The following is a 16,699-nucleotide window of genomic DNA, read 5'->3' as shown; positions in this document are numbered from 1 at the left end:
GCCCAATCAGCATCACAAAAAGCTGTGATGGATAGATTGGATGAGAGACAAGCAGGTTTTATTGTTAACCCCATAGTCTGAGTTCCTTGGAGATATCTAAGGATCCTTTTTACTGTTGTCCAGTGAGAATTGCAAGGTTTGTCAAGAAATTGACACACCTTGTTCACACAGTAGGTGATGTCGGGTCTGGTGACCGTAGCATATTGCAGGGCACCAACAATGGATCGGTAGAAGGTAGGATCTTCAAAGAAGTCAGTACCATGCTTAGTTAGTTTACAATTGTTAGCCATAGGAGTAGGAAAAGGCTTAGAGGTAGAGAGGTTAGCCCTTTCAAGAAGATCACTGATGTATTTAGCTTGAGAGAGAAACAGATGCCCATTCTTTTGGTGTTTGACTTGAATACCTAGAAAGTAGTCCAAAGGTCCTAGTTGTTTTAGAGCAAATGTTGAGCTTAATTCTTTGATGAGTTTTTGAACATGGAGGGATGATGATCCAGTAACAATTATGTCATCAACATATACCAAAACATAAAGTTTGTAGGTTGTAGAGGTATGAATGAAAAGCGAATTATCACATTTGCTAACTTGAAAACCAAGCTTGACTAAGGAACCTTTTAACCTTTCAAACCATTGCCTTGGAGCCTGCTTTAGACCATAAATGGCTTTGTGAAGTTTGCACACAAGAGTTTTGTCTTTGTTTTGAAATCCTGATGGCTGATTCATGTAGACTTCTTCATCAAGAATGCCATTTAAAAAGGCATTATTAATGTCAAGCTGTTCAATCATCCATTGATGAGTGACAGCAAGGGTAAGAAGAACCCTTATTGTAATTGGCTTGACAACTGGAGAGAACGTCTCATTGTAATCTACCCCTTGCTTTTGGTGAAAACCCTTTGCAACCAACCGAGCTTTGTACTTGTTGATTGTTCCGTCTGGATTTTCTTTGACTTTAAAAACCCATTTGCACCCAATTGCTCTCTTGTGAGGTGGGAGAGGCATTAGAGACCATGTACCCAATTTAATGAGGGCATCATATTCTGATTGCATTGCTTGCTGCCATTGAGGAGTAGCTAAGGCAGCTTTGACACTGGTTGGTTCAGAATGAACTAGATGGACTCTTGGATATCGAGATCTGAATATGCCTGACTTGGACCTGGTTTGCATAGGATGAGAGGATTGAGAGGCAGGAGCAGTAGTCAAGGGTAAGGGGTTTGCAAAGGAGGAAATAGAATCATCTGATTCAAGTGTGGGACTGACAGTTAGAGAGGGAGTGTTAGAACTTGGGGAGGAGAGGAGAGGAGTCACATCTTGTATAGGTGAAGTACCAGAGGTATGAGTGTCCTCAGAGGCTTCTCCAGAGAGAGTGTGAGTATCATGAAAATTGAATATAGGAGAAATATGACATCCAGTAAGAGATGAAGTTGAGTACTGATCTCCATTGTTGGACTGACATTTTCCTTTGGCAGCAAAAGGAAAAATGTGTTCATTAAAAGTAACATCTTTTGAAATGTAGATCTTTCCATCATGTGACATGCACTTGTAGCCTTTGTGACTAGGAGAGTAGCCAAGGAAGGTGCATTCGGAACTTCTGGGTTGAAGTTTATGTTTAGCATAGGGCCTGAGAAGAGGAAAGCAGGCACACCCGAAAACCTTGAATAGAGTGTAATCTGGTGGATGTTTGAAGAGTAGTTCATGAGGGGATTTGTTGTGGAGAGAAAATGATGGAAGTCTATTAATGAGGAACACAGCTGTTGCAAAAGCATGATCCCAAAGATTCGATGGAAGATGAGCATGAGCAAGCAGAGTTAGCCCAGTTTCCACAATGTGCCGATGTTTTCTTTCAACAGTGCCTTGTTGGTGATGAGTGTGAGGGCAAGAAATGCGATGAACAATCCCATGACTTTGAAGAAATTTGGTAAATGGACGAAATTCTCCTCCATAGTCACTCTGAACAGCTTTAATGGTGACTTGAAATTGAGTTTGAACATAGGTTAGGAAGTACTGAAACAGTGAGAGAGTTTCAGATTTCTGTTTGAGTAAGAAAATCCATGTATGCCGAGTGTGAGCATCCACAATGGAAAAATAATACCTGAACCCTGTTTGAGAATAAACAGGTGCAGGTCCCCATAGATCAACATAAACTAAGTCAAAAGGAGATTTGTAAACAGTAGAAGATTTTGCAGAGTGAAGNCTATGAGTTTTACCAATGCAACAAGATGAACAGAAATCAGACACAGTTTTATTAGTGTGTAAGATTTTGCAATTCTTCAAAACATTCTTAACAACAGACTCATGGGGATGACCCAACCTATAATGCCAAAGAGAAAACACTGATGTATGTAAACTAGGCTCATTACACAAAGTAGTAGTAGATTTATTACATGACAGAGAATTAGCCTTATTACAAACAGTGAAACTAGTCCTATTACAATTAGAAGAAGTAATAGTGGAAGAGGACACAGAAGTAGATAGAACACCGCGGAAAGCATAGAGTCCTTCCTTGGTGAGATATCCTTTTAGTAATATGACATTAGAATCCTGTGATTTGACATAACAAACATTAGGATGAAATTCAAAATAGCAACAATTGTCTTTTGTAAATTGTGACACACTTAACAAATTCTTGGTAATGGAGGGAACAAGAAGAAGATTATTTAATTTGAAGGTGTTATGTGAAGTAACAGTGGTAAAATAAGAAGAGCCAACAGAAATAATAGGAATTCCAGTTCCATTACCCATGTAAATTTGGTCATGAGAGAATACTTCAGCTGGTTCACACAACAAGTCTGGATCAGCAGTCAAATGGTTGGTGGCTCCAGAATCAGGGTACCACGTGACCTTCTTAGTGTTCATGGCAGAGGGTGAAATATGTTGAGGTGTTGTGGCAGTCATTGCATAGTGAGGGAGAGCCTGTTTTCCATAATGAGTTGGGCCAGGCCCAAGGAGAGAATTATGAGGAGTTGAATAATAAGAAGACCCAGGAATGTATGGTTGATGATAGAAGTTGGTGTTGAAATCAGGAAGGAAGTGGGCTGGAACATGTGAAGGAGGCCCATTCGGATTAAAAAAATGAGATGGCTGACGTGGCAGTGGGTAAGAAGAGTGAGGCTGAGATGCACCATAATTTGGTGGAGCATAGTAACAGGAGAGAACATCATGACCTACACGATTACAGTAGATGCAGAATAAGGAGGAGAACCTTCCAGAACTTCTACCACCTCTGTTCCTACCACCACCACGACTTCCACGATATCCATTGAAACGTCCATAGTCGTTTGTGAACCCTGGATTCTGCGATTCAGATCTGATAGAGAAGTGAGAGGGAGGCGTTTGCGAAGGATTTGCAACTTGCCTTGAGAACGAGTTAACCGTTTTTGAAGACGGCGGTGATGTAGGATGCACAACAACATTTACTGAAAGAGCGTCTGAGAGAGCTTTGCTTCTATTCTTCTCAAGTCGCGATTCAAAAGTAAGTAAGAATGATTCTAGGTTATGAACAGTGGGAAGATCTAATTGACTTTCAACAGAGGTGATGACAGGTTGATACTCCTCGTTGAGACCATCAAGAATATAATCGATGTGTTCAGCTGAAGAAATCGGTGTTCCTATGTAGATGAGAGCATCCACAAGTCCTTTAATTGTGGTGAAGTATTCTGAAATAGAACTGGAACCCTGGGAGATTGAACGAAGCTGAGAACGCAACTGACGACTTCGTGCTTTTGTTTGGGAGTTGCAATAGGAATCAAGTTCCTCCCAAAGTTGCCATGAGTGGCGACATCCAACAACACGAGGTTGCAGTCCTTCAGTGAGAGAGTTCAAGATCCAGGAAAAAACTGTCTGATCCAATTCCTCCCATCGCAGATACACTGGATTAATGCGATTAATGAGACGATCATCTTCCGTAAGAAATCTGTGAGGAATCTCAGTTCCTAAGACAAATCTGTTAGCTCTATTTGAAGTTAGGGTTGCGAGCATGAAATGGCGCCACACCAAGTAATTTTTCTCTGTAAGTTTAACAGAAGGGAGAGGAAGAACAAGAGGAGAAGAAACCGCTTGAAGCGGTGAAGCAGCAGAAGGAGAATGTGGTGGTGAAGCAGGAATCGTGCCAGTGTTGGTGGTTGTGGCTGCCATGGCGTGATACCATGTAAGAAATAAGAAACTAAAGAATACGTGAAGAAGATAAGAAGAAGAAATGATTCTGAATTTGTATATTAAAACTTGTAATTTACAAGAAGTATCAAAACCCTTTATATAGAGAGAAAAGGGAAGATACCAGAACAACAAACACTCTAACAAACTGCACATGTGATCAGTAAATAACTGAATCACTTTTCTAATAAAATCAATCGAGTCCATTAACCCAAAGAAAAGAATCATAAGTAATAATCAAATGAAATCCCAACAATAACAGTTTTTTTGTTTTGTTTTCTGTTTTGATTTTTAGTCATTATGCATTTATGCTTGTTTAAAAATTTATCTATCACAATCTCAAATCATTTAGTTAACAACATTACCTCTTCAACCTTGGATTTACCGACAGCCACCGTATCCTTTGTCCCTGATAAGCCTTTCCTTAGGAATACACTGGTTGTAGCAGCAGCTGATATCAACCGATCCTGTACAGCATGTCTTGTTGATGGCTGCTGAAGAAGTGCCCACCGAGTTTTGACCATCGTTCCAACTCGTCCTGCCACTTCAGCAACATTACTCTTTGTATCCTTTGTGACCTCACCAACAAATGTTCCTGCTGATTCCTTAGCTTCTTTAAGCTTGACCCCTACATTGAATTTATATTTCAACAACAACAACAAAGCCTTAATCACACCAAGTGGGTCCGGCTATATGAATCAAATGACATTATAATGTTCTCTCATAAATACAAGGAAAGTAAAGACCCGAGAGTAAAGGGCGGTCCAGTACATGAGGCTCCCATCTGTTGGGAACTGGGCCTCTAGGGAGAGTGAATGTATGCAATCTTACTCCGGTAAGTAAAGAGACTGGGCCTCTGGGGAGACTGCTTCCACATCACAAGGCAGTGCAGCTTTACCACTGCACCCAACTAAAGACCAAAAAGTAAACCGCTAATAAAACAGTGCACAAATTTATTGGAACATACCTGAGGAAGAAAAGAAACCGGTAGCTTTATCATGCCACTGAGGTGAGATGATCGAAGGCATTGAACCAGAAGCTAATATCAAAATCACAGTCAATGGAAAAATCAGTTAGTACTTCATAGTTTATCAAGCCGATAGTTATTGACAAAATTCTAATCCTAAGGCAGTGTTTGGCACAGGACACCAAAAATGAAAAAGAACCCATATGTTGCACTGTCACATGTGACATATCTATCAAAAACTACTAAGTTCTTAAGAAGCAGAACATTAAAAGTAGCATGATTAGTTATTACTTTCCCTGACGATATAAATAGCAACAGATATTGATGATTGTCATCAAGGAAAATCATCAATTTCTTCAAAGTTATCAAAACCATAAGAAATTCTTTTGCATACCAAATGATCACATCAACCCTTTACTGATGATACTAATAATACATACAAAAATACCATTTTTAATTTTAATTTCACCAAACAAGACAATCTAATGAGAAAGAATAGAAAAAAAACAAACCCATTTTTAGTTTGCAATAAAATCACAGAAAAAAGTTAAAGAGAAGAGTAAATAATAAGGAGAATTGAAAAAAACCCTATATGTTCCAGATACGATTAGAGAGAGAAGATGAAAAGAAGAAATTACCTTGTTTGTGTGAAAACTGAGGACGATGGAGAGAGAAAGTGTGTGGGTTTTGAAGTTTGAAAGTTGAATAGAGATTGCTGTGACGAAGTCGTTGCTTGTGAGCCAAATACTTAGCTTCTAACCACTAACGGTACCTCTTTTGTCTTTCACTCCCACTTTCTTCTTCTTCCTCTCTGTTTTCTAATTTTAATAATATTTTTTCGTACTAACCCGAATATGTCATGGTTATTCTTATTAACAAGTATACTTCTCTGAATGGATCATCTTATTATATGTTTTTTATTTACGGATTCTTATAATTTATTATTATCTGTTACCTGATTCATTTTAATTCGCTTTTTAGACCCACATTAATTCTTGAAATTTTAATGTTCCCATTGAACATTGATGCCTTGGTATCCCAGAATAATCCTCACGCCATGATAATAGTTAAAATATAACTTTCCCAAAATAGCAATTTTATAATTTTTTTGTAAGACAGAAATACTAAGAAGTTAAGTCCTAGGAACTAAGTTTCCATAAAATTAGCTAAGAGTATCACATTCAGAAATAACACATTCATCCTTGTTTGGATCTCACATATTATTTTATAATTTATTATAAATTTCATATAAAATAAGAATAATATTTATTTTTTTCTAACAATAAAAAACATCATTTTTTATTCTTATTGGGGTCCCATAGCATATACATTTTTCTACAAAATTTATATCTCTCATCCTTTTCCCTTGGTTAAGAACAACCAGGAATTGTTCTTATTTAAGAACAAACTTAAGAAAATAAGAATAACACATTGGAGAACTTAATAAGAATATTCTTATTCCATTAAGAACAATCATTATAATTACTTTAATAACGTTTAATGGAGATGAATTATAATAAAATTAGAGAAAAAATGCGTGCCCATGAAATATATGAGTTTAATATACTTAATTCATCATCTACCATTCATGTTTAAAAAAAAATATTAAAATAAATGATAGGTAATATAGTAATTGTGTATAAATATTTGCACTTACTTTACATATATATTACACTATAAAATAAAGCTAAGGTTCAATTTTTTATGAAAGACAATTGTTTAGATAAAAAATATTAGTAAATATTTATTATAAAAAAACTTGTAAAATTTGTTTAAGGGGTTGACATACAAATTGTTGAGTAGAAACCTAAAAATGTCATTATATTCCACTAAGTTAATTAGATTCCAGAATCCCCTTCTCTCACTATTACCAATCACTTCATCTCCATCACTCTTCTCTTCATTTTCAACACTGACCACAAGAGCTTCATTATCATCACAACCAAATATGGTTAAAGCTATTAGAGTTCATCAACTTGGTGGTCCTCAGGTCCCTTTCTTTCTGTTTCTAACTTCTAACTCGGATAATTACTTCCAATTACGGCTTTACCTTTTATTCTTTCTCATAAAAAAGGGATTTTTATCATTTGGGTACTCGGTATTTTCATCAATTTGAAAGACCCATGTTCCAGAAATTGAGTTTGAATTTCATTGTTGTTTCCTTTAATAATGTTTAAGCTAACTCTCGTTTCAATGTTTTTGTAAAGGAGTTACTTCATTGTTTTACATGTTTTTTATAGTAAAAAAGGTGAATTTGGCAAAGTGATTTTTTGATAGGTTAAAGATTATAGATAAGCTTTGATTTGTGTGTGTGCAGTTTCTGTTTTTTTGTAGGAGTATGAAAGTGGCAGAAGCGATTTTTTCTTCGATAGTTTTGTGAAGTGATAATCTGGAAGGCTCTTGTTTAAGCTTGTGAAAGTGGTTTTGGCTAAAGAGATTTTTTGATAACCTGAAAAATATAATTTCCCAAAAAGTCGAATTTAGATATTTTTTTCTTTGCAGTTTCTGATTTTTATGAATTACATGGTATGAAGTGCAAAAGTTTTATAATGCATCAATTTCTTTTGATTCTTATTTAGTTGCTGTAGATTAGGCACATGTTTCAGTGGTTGGATTAATTCTATTGAGTTTGTGGTAATACCAATTGATGACAGGTTCTAAAGTGGGAGGATGTCGAAATTGGAGAGCCAAAAGAAGGAGAGATCCGTGTAAAGAACAAAGCCATTGGGATTAACTTTATTGATGTCTACTTTCGTAAAGGAGTTTATAAAGCCCCTTCTCTCCCTTTCACTCCAGGTTTCCTAATTTGATTTACTTCTAACAAATGATTTTGTATGTGATATTTCTGGTACTTGTAAATAAAAAAGGACAAAAAATATGGTAGAGGGAAGCCAAATTCTTTCTACCATAATTCTATTTTAATGACCTGGGTAGTTGTTAATTATGTGTGAAGTTAATCCATGTAGCAATATATACTAGTAATACAAATTATTTAGCTTCATCTAGCTCCTTCCCGTTGGTAGTTTCAACACTGAAGAGAATTTGTTTATGGATGATTTGACTTGTAATTGGTTGTTTCACTGGGAGGTTAATATTTAATCAAAGTTAAGGAATGTTTTGCAATGAATTTTATCTGTTTATGTAAAGGAAACTTTTGAGGGTGAGCCTTGGCACAACCGTAAGGTTGCCTCCTTGTGACCTGGAGGTTATGGGTTCAAATTATGTAACCCGCTTACGGGGTAAGACTGCTAGTGGGTTTGTCAGTTTGTCAATGGAGCCACACCTTGGGGTTAGTGTTACTTTACTAGGATGGTTTTAGAATATGAACAATTAGTACAACTATATAACTATTTATCAGCCACTGTGTTTCCTCGGATGTTCTATGTGACTAATTTCTTCCCCTCTTGATTTTTGCTTGTTTTGGAAACAATGTGAAGACACTAAGTAAAAAAAATGATCTTTGGCATTGAAAACAGGTAAACATTCTCTGTATGTCCTTTTTAAATCAAATCATTTCTATATAATGCATTGCTTAATTGAATGATTACAAAACTAAATTGAGCCTTTGAACTTTGGGGTACTTTTGTTTGATACACTATTTCACTGGCTGGAGAAGAACACTCCGATTCTTCAATGCTTATATTTGGAGCACAAGAGTCAAGAATTACTTCATCATCATATGCATTGATGATTACTTTCTTAATTTTTCAGGGAAAGCTCAGTTGATGCCCAAGGTTTCACGTATTGAATTCTTTTTCCCTTTTAATGTGGCAGGTATGGAGGCTGTTGGGGTTGTGACAGCTGTGGGTGCGGGACTCACTGGTCGGCAGGTAGGAGATCTTGTAGCTTATGCAGGCCAACCAATGGGCTCATATGCTGAAGAGCAGATTCTTCCTGCAAATAAAGTAGTTCCTGTTCCTCCTTCAATTGACCCAGTTATTGCTGCATCTGTCATACTGAAGGGCATGACAGCTCAATTTTTGCTTCGACGCTGTTTCAAGGTAGCGTTCTATACTGTGTATTCATTATAGCTAAAAGAATTGTATTTAGTGCTTTGCATATCTGGGTTGACGATAAACTGAGACTAAACACATGAATTTACAGGTTGAACCCGGTCACACAATTCTTGTCCATGCAGCAGCTGGTGGAGTTGGATCCCTATTGTGCCAGTGGGGAAATGCTCTTGGCGCAACTGTTATAGGAACTGTATCCAATAAAGAGAAGGCAGCTCAGGCCAAAGAGGATGGCTGCCATCATATTATAATATATACAGAAGATGATTTTGTTACTCGTGTCAACGAAATCACATCAGGCAATGGAGTTGATGTAGTCTATGATTCTGTAGGAAAGGATACCTTTGAGGTAATACCTAATCTGTGCTATGTTCACCATTACTTAAAACTAAGGATTTATGCTTCCATTGATCTTATGTTGACCATTACTTAAAACTAAGTTATCAGCAGACTCCAATTAGATCCTAGATACGGAGCTCTACAATGATTGTGGTTGCTGATCTACATTTGAATTCATAGATTCTTTTTGTATTTAGAATGAACTCTCAGGGCTTCTTCCTATTACCAATTAAGCATTAGGTTTTTCACTTTGTTAGACACGTGATGCTGTCAAAGTAGTCAAGAGTAGTTACAGTACTAAAAATGTAAAAAGGGAAGAATTGATAGGATACCTTTTGTAATCCATAAATGCCCCCCCCCCCTGAAGTTCAAGAATTTCCGTCCGGTCTATCCATCTGGGTGTGAGTAATGGTTTTATGCATTGTTAACAAGATCGGGAGGGGTAGGTGGACACACAAAGCGTGTGATCGTAAGATCCTATCAAACATGATTTTTTTTTTTTTAAACAAAACATATACATATACACACACAAAAATTGAAAACCTGTCTAAAAGACAACTTTTTCCATTGCTATAAATAACAAAATTAACATATAAATTTGATAAAACTTAGCCTTAAACATAATCAACAATGAAAATCAAAATATAGGCATACTAAAGTCTTATGCCTCACATAACTTCAAAACTAACATATCAAGACAGTTAACTACAGTCTTTGATTGCAAAAAACACCAACAAGTATCATAATCAGATATCTAAATCAATAAAACAAATCGCGCAAGGGGATAGCAAAAAACAGAGACAAAGCGACCAACAATGTGAAATAAAACAAAGAGTATGTTGTAGGCCCAATATTTACGCCCCGACCTCGTGCAGCAGGATCACCCAGATCGGAACAATATCACGATCTCATGAGTCGTCCCTTCGATCTCACCTGTGACATCCAACTCACAGTTCTGCAGGGAACGTAGCTTGCTAGCCTCTTTGAAAATTTAACCTCGCATGACCCTACGCGATAAATCGCGATTAAGTCAACAGTGGTTTTATGGATATATATAGAATTGTCCTTACAATTTATATGTGAAATTAGCTCCTTACTTCATTGTTGATGATCACACTGATTTCTATCTGATCAAAGCTTTGTTTTGTTATGAAGTATTAATTTGAGCTTTGGGTTACAATATCTATTTCAATGATGTTTCTATTCCCTCTTTTCAAAATATAGGAGTACAATGAGAAAAAGTCCTTAAATGTGTATGCTATGGTTTGTGCAGGGATCTTTGGCATCCTTAAAGCTTCGAGGCTACATGGTGAGTTTCGGGCAGTCATCAGGTTCACCTGATCCAGTTCCATTATCCGCCATCGCTACAAAATCTCTGTTCCTGACAAGGCCTACCCTAATGCAATATGTGGTAACTCGGGATGAACTATTAGAGGCTGCTGGGGAGTTGTTTGCAAATGTTGCTTCTGGTGTGTTGAAGGTGCGTGTTAATCATACTTACCCTTTATCTGAGGCTGCAAAAGCACATGAAGACTTGGAGGGTAGGAAAACCTCAGGATCTGCTGTGTTGATACCTTGATGAGGTGTAGTTCCTTATCACCAAATCCTTGGTTGAGTCCTGTTGAATGGAACTATAGATTTTAAATAATGTTATTACTATTGTATGTTATGCATTGGGATAAATTTAAAACGAATAAGCTGTTAGTGACTTCTTATGACATATTAGTTGGTTTCTATATTCACATTGAAGGGTAGAACAACAACCAAACCTTCATCCCTACTTGAGGTCAGTTATATAGATCGAACCATATTATAATGATCTATCATAAATTATGTTTATTGAGAAAGTATTGATATCTAAATATTTCCTAATCGTTTCACCAATGTTTTTTCTTGGTTTCGATCTTCCTCTAGAAAATAGATTAACCTCTGTTGGGTCTACTTTCCATATTTGGGGTATCCAATAGTATCCTTTACACATCTCCAAACCACGTAAGGCACAATTCTTTACAATAGGAGCTACTTTTTCTTAAACACATTTATTTATAATTCTATATTGTCCACTGAATCTATTCATCCAATGCAATATTTTTATATATGCTATATGAAATTTATTTTCTTGTTAATATTTTACCGTCCAACGGTGAATTGGATTTATCATTTCTATCGAATATTTCTAAAATCCCTTCTCTCTTTTCTTTAAATTCAGAACTATTCAAAACTGTGTCATGTCATTTGGCTTATCATTATATTTGAAGTTTCTATGTGAAATCGGTATTGATTGAAAGTTGACATCAACAAACTTTAAAAGTTGATCAGAAAATAAGACTAAAAGAAGCTCTTGCCATATATATTAATTTTTCTGTGCAAAAGATCGAGAAAAATATGCATCTTATAAAGTATTTATTTATAAGTGAAAGATCCGTACACTTTTATTTTGGTTATTTGATCTTTCAAATTTATTTCCATTTGCACCGTTAGTCATAACTTTAACTTTCATCTAATGCTGCTACATCATTCCATTAATTTGATATTAGAGAATGACTAGTTGAAGTGTTAATGAGCAATGTCAAAATGAACTGCTAAATAATTCAGTCATAATTGAATTCTAACCAACTCGAAATAAATAGCGTGAATGGTTTAGTACCTATATCATTATTAATCCATAAGATATGGTGCCACTATGGTATTTCAATATTCTCTTTGCTACTTGCCAATGATGAATCTTCTGTTATGCATGTATTAGTAAACCTTGTTCACTGTATAAGCCACTTCTTAGCATAGTTACATGTTATGTAGATGCATAGTACCTAATTCTATATCTTTCATCATTTTTTATATTATTATTACAAGATTTCATTTATAATAAACCCGATAAGTGATAGATAAAATTTAGTAAGCAATACATAAGTTAAATAAAGAAATTATTAATCACTATGATTGTCATCTTTATAGTAAAAGAAAGACAGGAGAGGAAGAGAGAACTCAAGATCAATGTCAAAGATTAGAGAATCTCTATTTGAATTATTAATCACTATGAGTTGGAGTCACACTAAGACAAGTAGTTGAAATTTATTCAAACTCTGTTCTTAGAACTGGGTGTTGTTTTTAAGCTTTAATTAATCTGTCTGCTCTTAACTCGTTTCTGAGTTTTTTCATGGTACAAAAATTAGAAAGTGCTAAAGAAAATCTGATTAAATTTTTTAGCCAGCCACAACATAACTTATTATACTGGATATTCTTAGATATGCTTATCCCATGCAAATGTGTTTAGAGGCTAGCTACTAGACATCCGAAACCAATCATGTAGTCGATCTCATTGAGTGAGGCTAAGATATGATTGCGGTTGTTTGCATTGTTACCAAAGCAACTTTTGGTTTCATAAAAAGAAATTTGTGCCTTGTAAATTTTTGGGACTTCATACCATGTGTATGAGTATTATTATAAACATTCGGGCATGTAATGAATTGTATACCTATTACAAGTACAATATAAGTATGATGTATAATATGTTTAGAAACTTGGTGTACTAATTATCGACTAGTTTATGGACCTAATAAGTAGTTTTGACCAACAATGTATTAATCTAGGGTAATGGTCTCTAACTAAGGCACTGTGTATAAACACTACATCAGTAGGGTTGTTATTCCATTTCCTAAGTGCACATCACTTAAAAGGTGACAAAACCCTCTTTTCTTGAGGTCAACAAACCCCCAAGATTTTCCCATCTTTGACAACGGTTCATGGGTTTAAAGTGTTTTTCTCATTGGAGAAATTTCATCAAGTGACATTCAACTTATCACATTTTGAATCTCAAGAGACAAGTGAATAAAATGGGCCATGATAATATACAAAAGATAAACCAAGGTATCTTAGTCAACATTGGAGAACTTTCTATTGTCATGTTCAGGAGAGAATTAACAACTATTTTTCTTAAAATAAGGTGTATTAGATATTTAGATGAGTATTAAATCTATGCACTGAGTGTAAATATGTGTATACAGTCAGTGCATCATCCACCATTCATTTGGTTTAATTTTTTGAAAAGTCAATGATAATTGAAAATGAATGATGAATGATGCACCGACAATATAAAAAACTTACATTGTCGGTGTATACATATTTTTCTCATATTAGATTCATGTTATCAGTTCAGTTATATAAGTTTAAATAGGTATGAAGTTTATACCAAAAAGTATATTACTGACACAACATGAAAAATCCCTGAATCACATGGCTTCTGTTAAATATCAGATGTGGAACAGTGGAATTTAACTTCAAACTAAATTGTTTGAATATAGCTCTGGTAAGTTTAGGTTGAACAGAAATCATAAATGTTCAACATAACAAAAGTACTAAAAAATGCATTCTACTAACAAAGAAAAGATTAGAAAAATATTGTAAATTACTCTATCTAGGGAAAGATTGACATGACAGTAGATGAACCACTCAAACAAAACTGGTCCTTACTTCTAGATAAACATTCCAAACACAAAACTCATACTTCTAAAAGTAATTCTTTCAAGAATAATAGTAGACAAATTATCCAACACTTGCAAACAGATAGTTAAATTCAACATGTTTAACTTTTCAGCCCTAGTCAAATTCATCAGGGCTTTCAAGTGTCAAACCTTCCTTATTAGTAAGAACAATTTCTGATCCACTGCAAACTTAAGACAATGGGAAGCATGCCCTCTCAGCATCAACTGTAGTCCACCAAAAGATGCATATACCTCCCTGGAGAAAGAGATTCAATCCATCAAATAAATAAAAATAAGCTGATACGTGCAAGTCAATTATTATAGTTGCAAGGATGTTATTCCTTATCAACCTATTTCAATACACACTTTGTTGAAATAGGTTAATAAGGAATCACATCATTGCAACTACTTGAAAAGAAAAATAGTATAGCCGCAGCCTGCAAGTGCAGTAAAACTAATTGTGCTATAGCTAAAATTTTAATCTAGAACTCAGTTGAGTTAAATACAAGGCAATATTTCTGATGAAACACAAAATAAAATAAAAAAATATAAAGCGGAAAGTTTACATACACTTCAAGATCAGTTTTTGAACCGTCAGTTTTCGAATCCCCATCATTCACAAAGTTATATAGCCTTCCGTGCATGATGTATTCAAACTTGTCTTGAATTGACACTGGGCCATCCTGAGGAGTAAATCAATTTAATGAAAGGCAACATTAGATACCTCTGAGACAAATACGAGTCATTTGAATTAGTCTAACAAATATGTTGATTGTAGATTGCACAAAAACAAAGATCAGCATCATCATTATTGATTACTATTATTATTGACAAAAACGGAAAAAAACATTTTCTGTACTGTGAAATACTTCATTAGAGATTATTACTTAAAACAACCTTAAAAATGTATTCGACTTCTTTACTCAGCCAGAAGGTGATGGATATGAGTCGAGATCCTATCCAAGACTGGAGAGTCCAATACTGGGTGCAGATCCTCACACATGGCACAATTTTTTTTTAAGGGTTCAGAGTTTAATTAGTTTTTAATAAATAATATTAAAATTATCATCCTCATATTCCAATACTGGATGGTCCAGTACTAGAGAAGATTCCAACCCTACGGTTACATATACTGGACCCAGACCATCCCAGTGATAGAGCCAAGTGCTTGTCAGGACAAGTCACATCCAGCAATTATGGGGTCATCTCCCATCTTTATATAGGATAACTACCTCCTAATTATGTATTTATGACATGTTGTTCTTGTCTATTTTATTCTAAATTTTTCACAATGGATTTACTGATTTGAACATCGGAATGGTGGTCTGCAGAGAAACTGAGAACATCAAGTCACAAGGCAATGAAGGCACCTCACCAAGATCATGAAGTGTGGCACAATAGCAAAGAAAACTTATAATGTAGGACTTCTGAATCATGATTCAACATAATGGGATTAAAATTTAAACAATGCATTGTCAATTTGTCTGTATGTTCAAAGCATGGACCATAAATTCCTTGTAGAAGTTATAAAGATTGCATTGCAGCCCTTTTTATGGCCTTCGGAGCAGTCATTTCAGGACTCTTCTGTGAAGTCAATTATTAGTTATTCTTTTTACATTTCAAGACATGGAAGACACTAATTCTCCTTTGATTCGGTGTCTTGCCTCTTATTTATCAAATTCACACCTTAACTAGGCCAATGCATATCATTACATTGGTAGAATCGCGCCTTAGGTAGTTTGGATATGTATGGAGGAGTTAGAAGCACCATTACAGATAGTAGATCAAATGGAGATTAGTCTAATTCCTAGAGAAAGAGAGACCTAGAAAACATAGGGGAAATGATTAGGAAAGATTTAGAGATAATGCTTTGTTAAACAACATGGTTTACGATAGAGCATTGTGGCATCGTTTGATCTAGGTAACCAATATGGGATTTAAAGGCTTTGTTGTTGTTGTTGTAACCAGGCCAAGACATCTAAATAAGCAAAAAACCTTTCAGTAGGTATTGGTCCAATTTCTAATTCCATTGTGTTAAGAGTAAGTCAAAGGTAAGAAAATATTTAGTTAGCAGCCACCAATTGACACAACATAAGTCCATCAATGATAATTGGCAAATCAGGTAATTCAATGATACATAGAAGTTCATATAAGAGCTGGGTCATGTAGACGGGGAAGTAATACTAATTTAAGTAAACAAGAGAACTGTGTTTATATTGTCTACAAAGAAAAAAAGAGAACCATAAGCGAGAAGAGAACGAAGTTTACCTTAGTATTTAGAACAAGTGAGGGTGAGAGTACCATCAAGAATTTTTCATCTTTGCTCATAGGATAAATCTCTGTATTTACATCTAAGAGCATGTACATGCCACACTTCTCACTTTGTGCTACAATCCGAGAAACTACAAGAAAATAGCCACAAAACTGTAAAGCTCATGCCAAACAAACACATGATGATCTCGCACAAAAATTAAGTAGTGTGACATGCAGACACAAAAAAGGGTCAGAAAACTATATATAACATTTAATACTGTCTAGGATGCAAAATCCACAAGGATCTAATCTAATACAACAACAACATCCAAGCCTTTCCCTCTAGGTGGGGTCAGCTTCTAATCTAATATCTATCTAAAATAATGTATGAAGAATACGATAATCGCCACTACAACTTCAGTCAATTGAATTGCATAACTTTATAATAAACTACCATTAATTTGTAGCAAAATCTTGATTCACCTAAAAAATAGAAAA

General features: G+C 35.3%; 3 protein-coding genes across 4 annotated transcripts; 1 reads left to right on the top strand and 2 right to left on the bottom strand.

The window, feature by feature from the left end:
- Positions 1-4,446: 4,446 nt before the first annotated feature.
- On the bottom strand, positions 4,447-5,958 carry LOC109341809 (uncharacterized Rho GTPase-activating protein At5g61530-like). 2 transcript variants are annotated; one of them, XM_019579780.1, is made up of 3 exons: positions 5,703-5,958; positions 5,116-5,187; positions 4,447-4,776 (listed from the first exon to the last, which is right to left on the bottom strand). In XM_019579780.1, the coding sequence occupies exons 2-3, from the start codon at positions 5,174-5,176 to the stop codon at positions 4,493-4,495; spliced, it is 345 nt and encodes a 114-aa protein (XP_019435325.1). In that variant the 5' UTR covers positions 5,177-5,187; positions 5,703-5,958; the 3' UTR covers positions 4,447-4,492. The 2 variants fall into 2 exon arrangements, with proteins under 2 accessions (XP_019435325.1, XP_019435323.1); XM_019579778.1 differs by having other exon boundaries at positions 4,449-4,776; positions 5,754-5,957.
- Positions 5,959-6,987: 1,029 nt separating this feature from the next.
- LOC109341810 (quinone oxidoreductase 1-like) lies at positions 6,988-11,203 on the top strand. Its single transcript, XM_019579781.1, has 5 exons — positions 6,988-7,105; positions 7,770-7,911; positions 8,890-9,116; positions 9,220-9,477; positions 10,741-11,203. The coding sequence occupies exons 1-5, from the start codon at positions 7,064-7,066 to the stop codon at positions 11,044-11,046; spliced, it is 975 nt and encodes a 324-aa protein (XP_019435326.1). The 5' UTR covers positions 6,988-7,063; the 3' UTR covers positions 11,047-11,203.
- A 2,621-nt stretch (positions 11,204-13,824) lies between these two features.
- On the bottom strand, positions 13,825-16,428 carry LOC109341808 (DNA-directed RNA polymerases II and V subunit 8A-like). The gene is made up of 3 exons (XM_019579777.1): positions 16,217-16,428; positions 14,519-14,631; positions 13,825-14,204 (listed from the first exon to the last, which is right to left on the bottom strand). The coding sequence occupies exons 1-3, from the start codon at positions 16,313-16,315 to the stop codon at positions 14,093-14,095; spliced, it is 324 nt and encodes a 107-aa protein (XP_019435322.1). The 5' UTR covers positions 16,316-16,428; the 3' UTR covers positions 13,825-14,092.
- Between the last annotated feature and the right edge of the window lie 271 nt (positions 16,429-16,699).

Source organism: Lupinus angustifolius, unplaced genomic scaffold, assembly GCF_001865875.1.
Source record: "Lupinus angustifolius cultivar Tanjil unplaced genomic scaffold, LupAngTanjil_v1.0 Scaffold_676, whole genome shotgun sequence".
Lineage (NCBI taxonomy): Eukaryota > Viridiplantae > Streptophyta > Magnoliopsida > Fabales > Fabaceae > Lupinus > Lupinus angustifolius.
The sequence above is the reverse complement of the archived record's forward strand: the minus strand, read 5'-3'. Positions and strand labels throughout refer to the sequence as shown.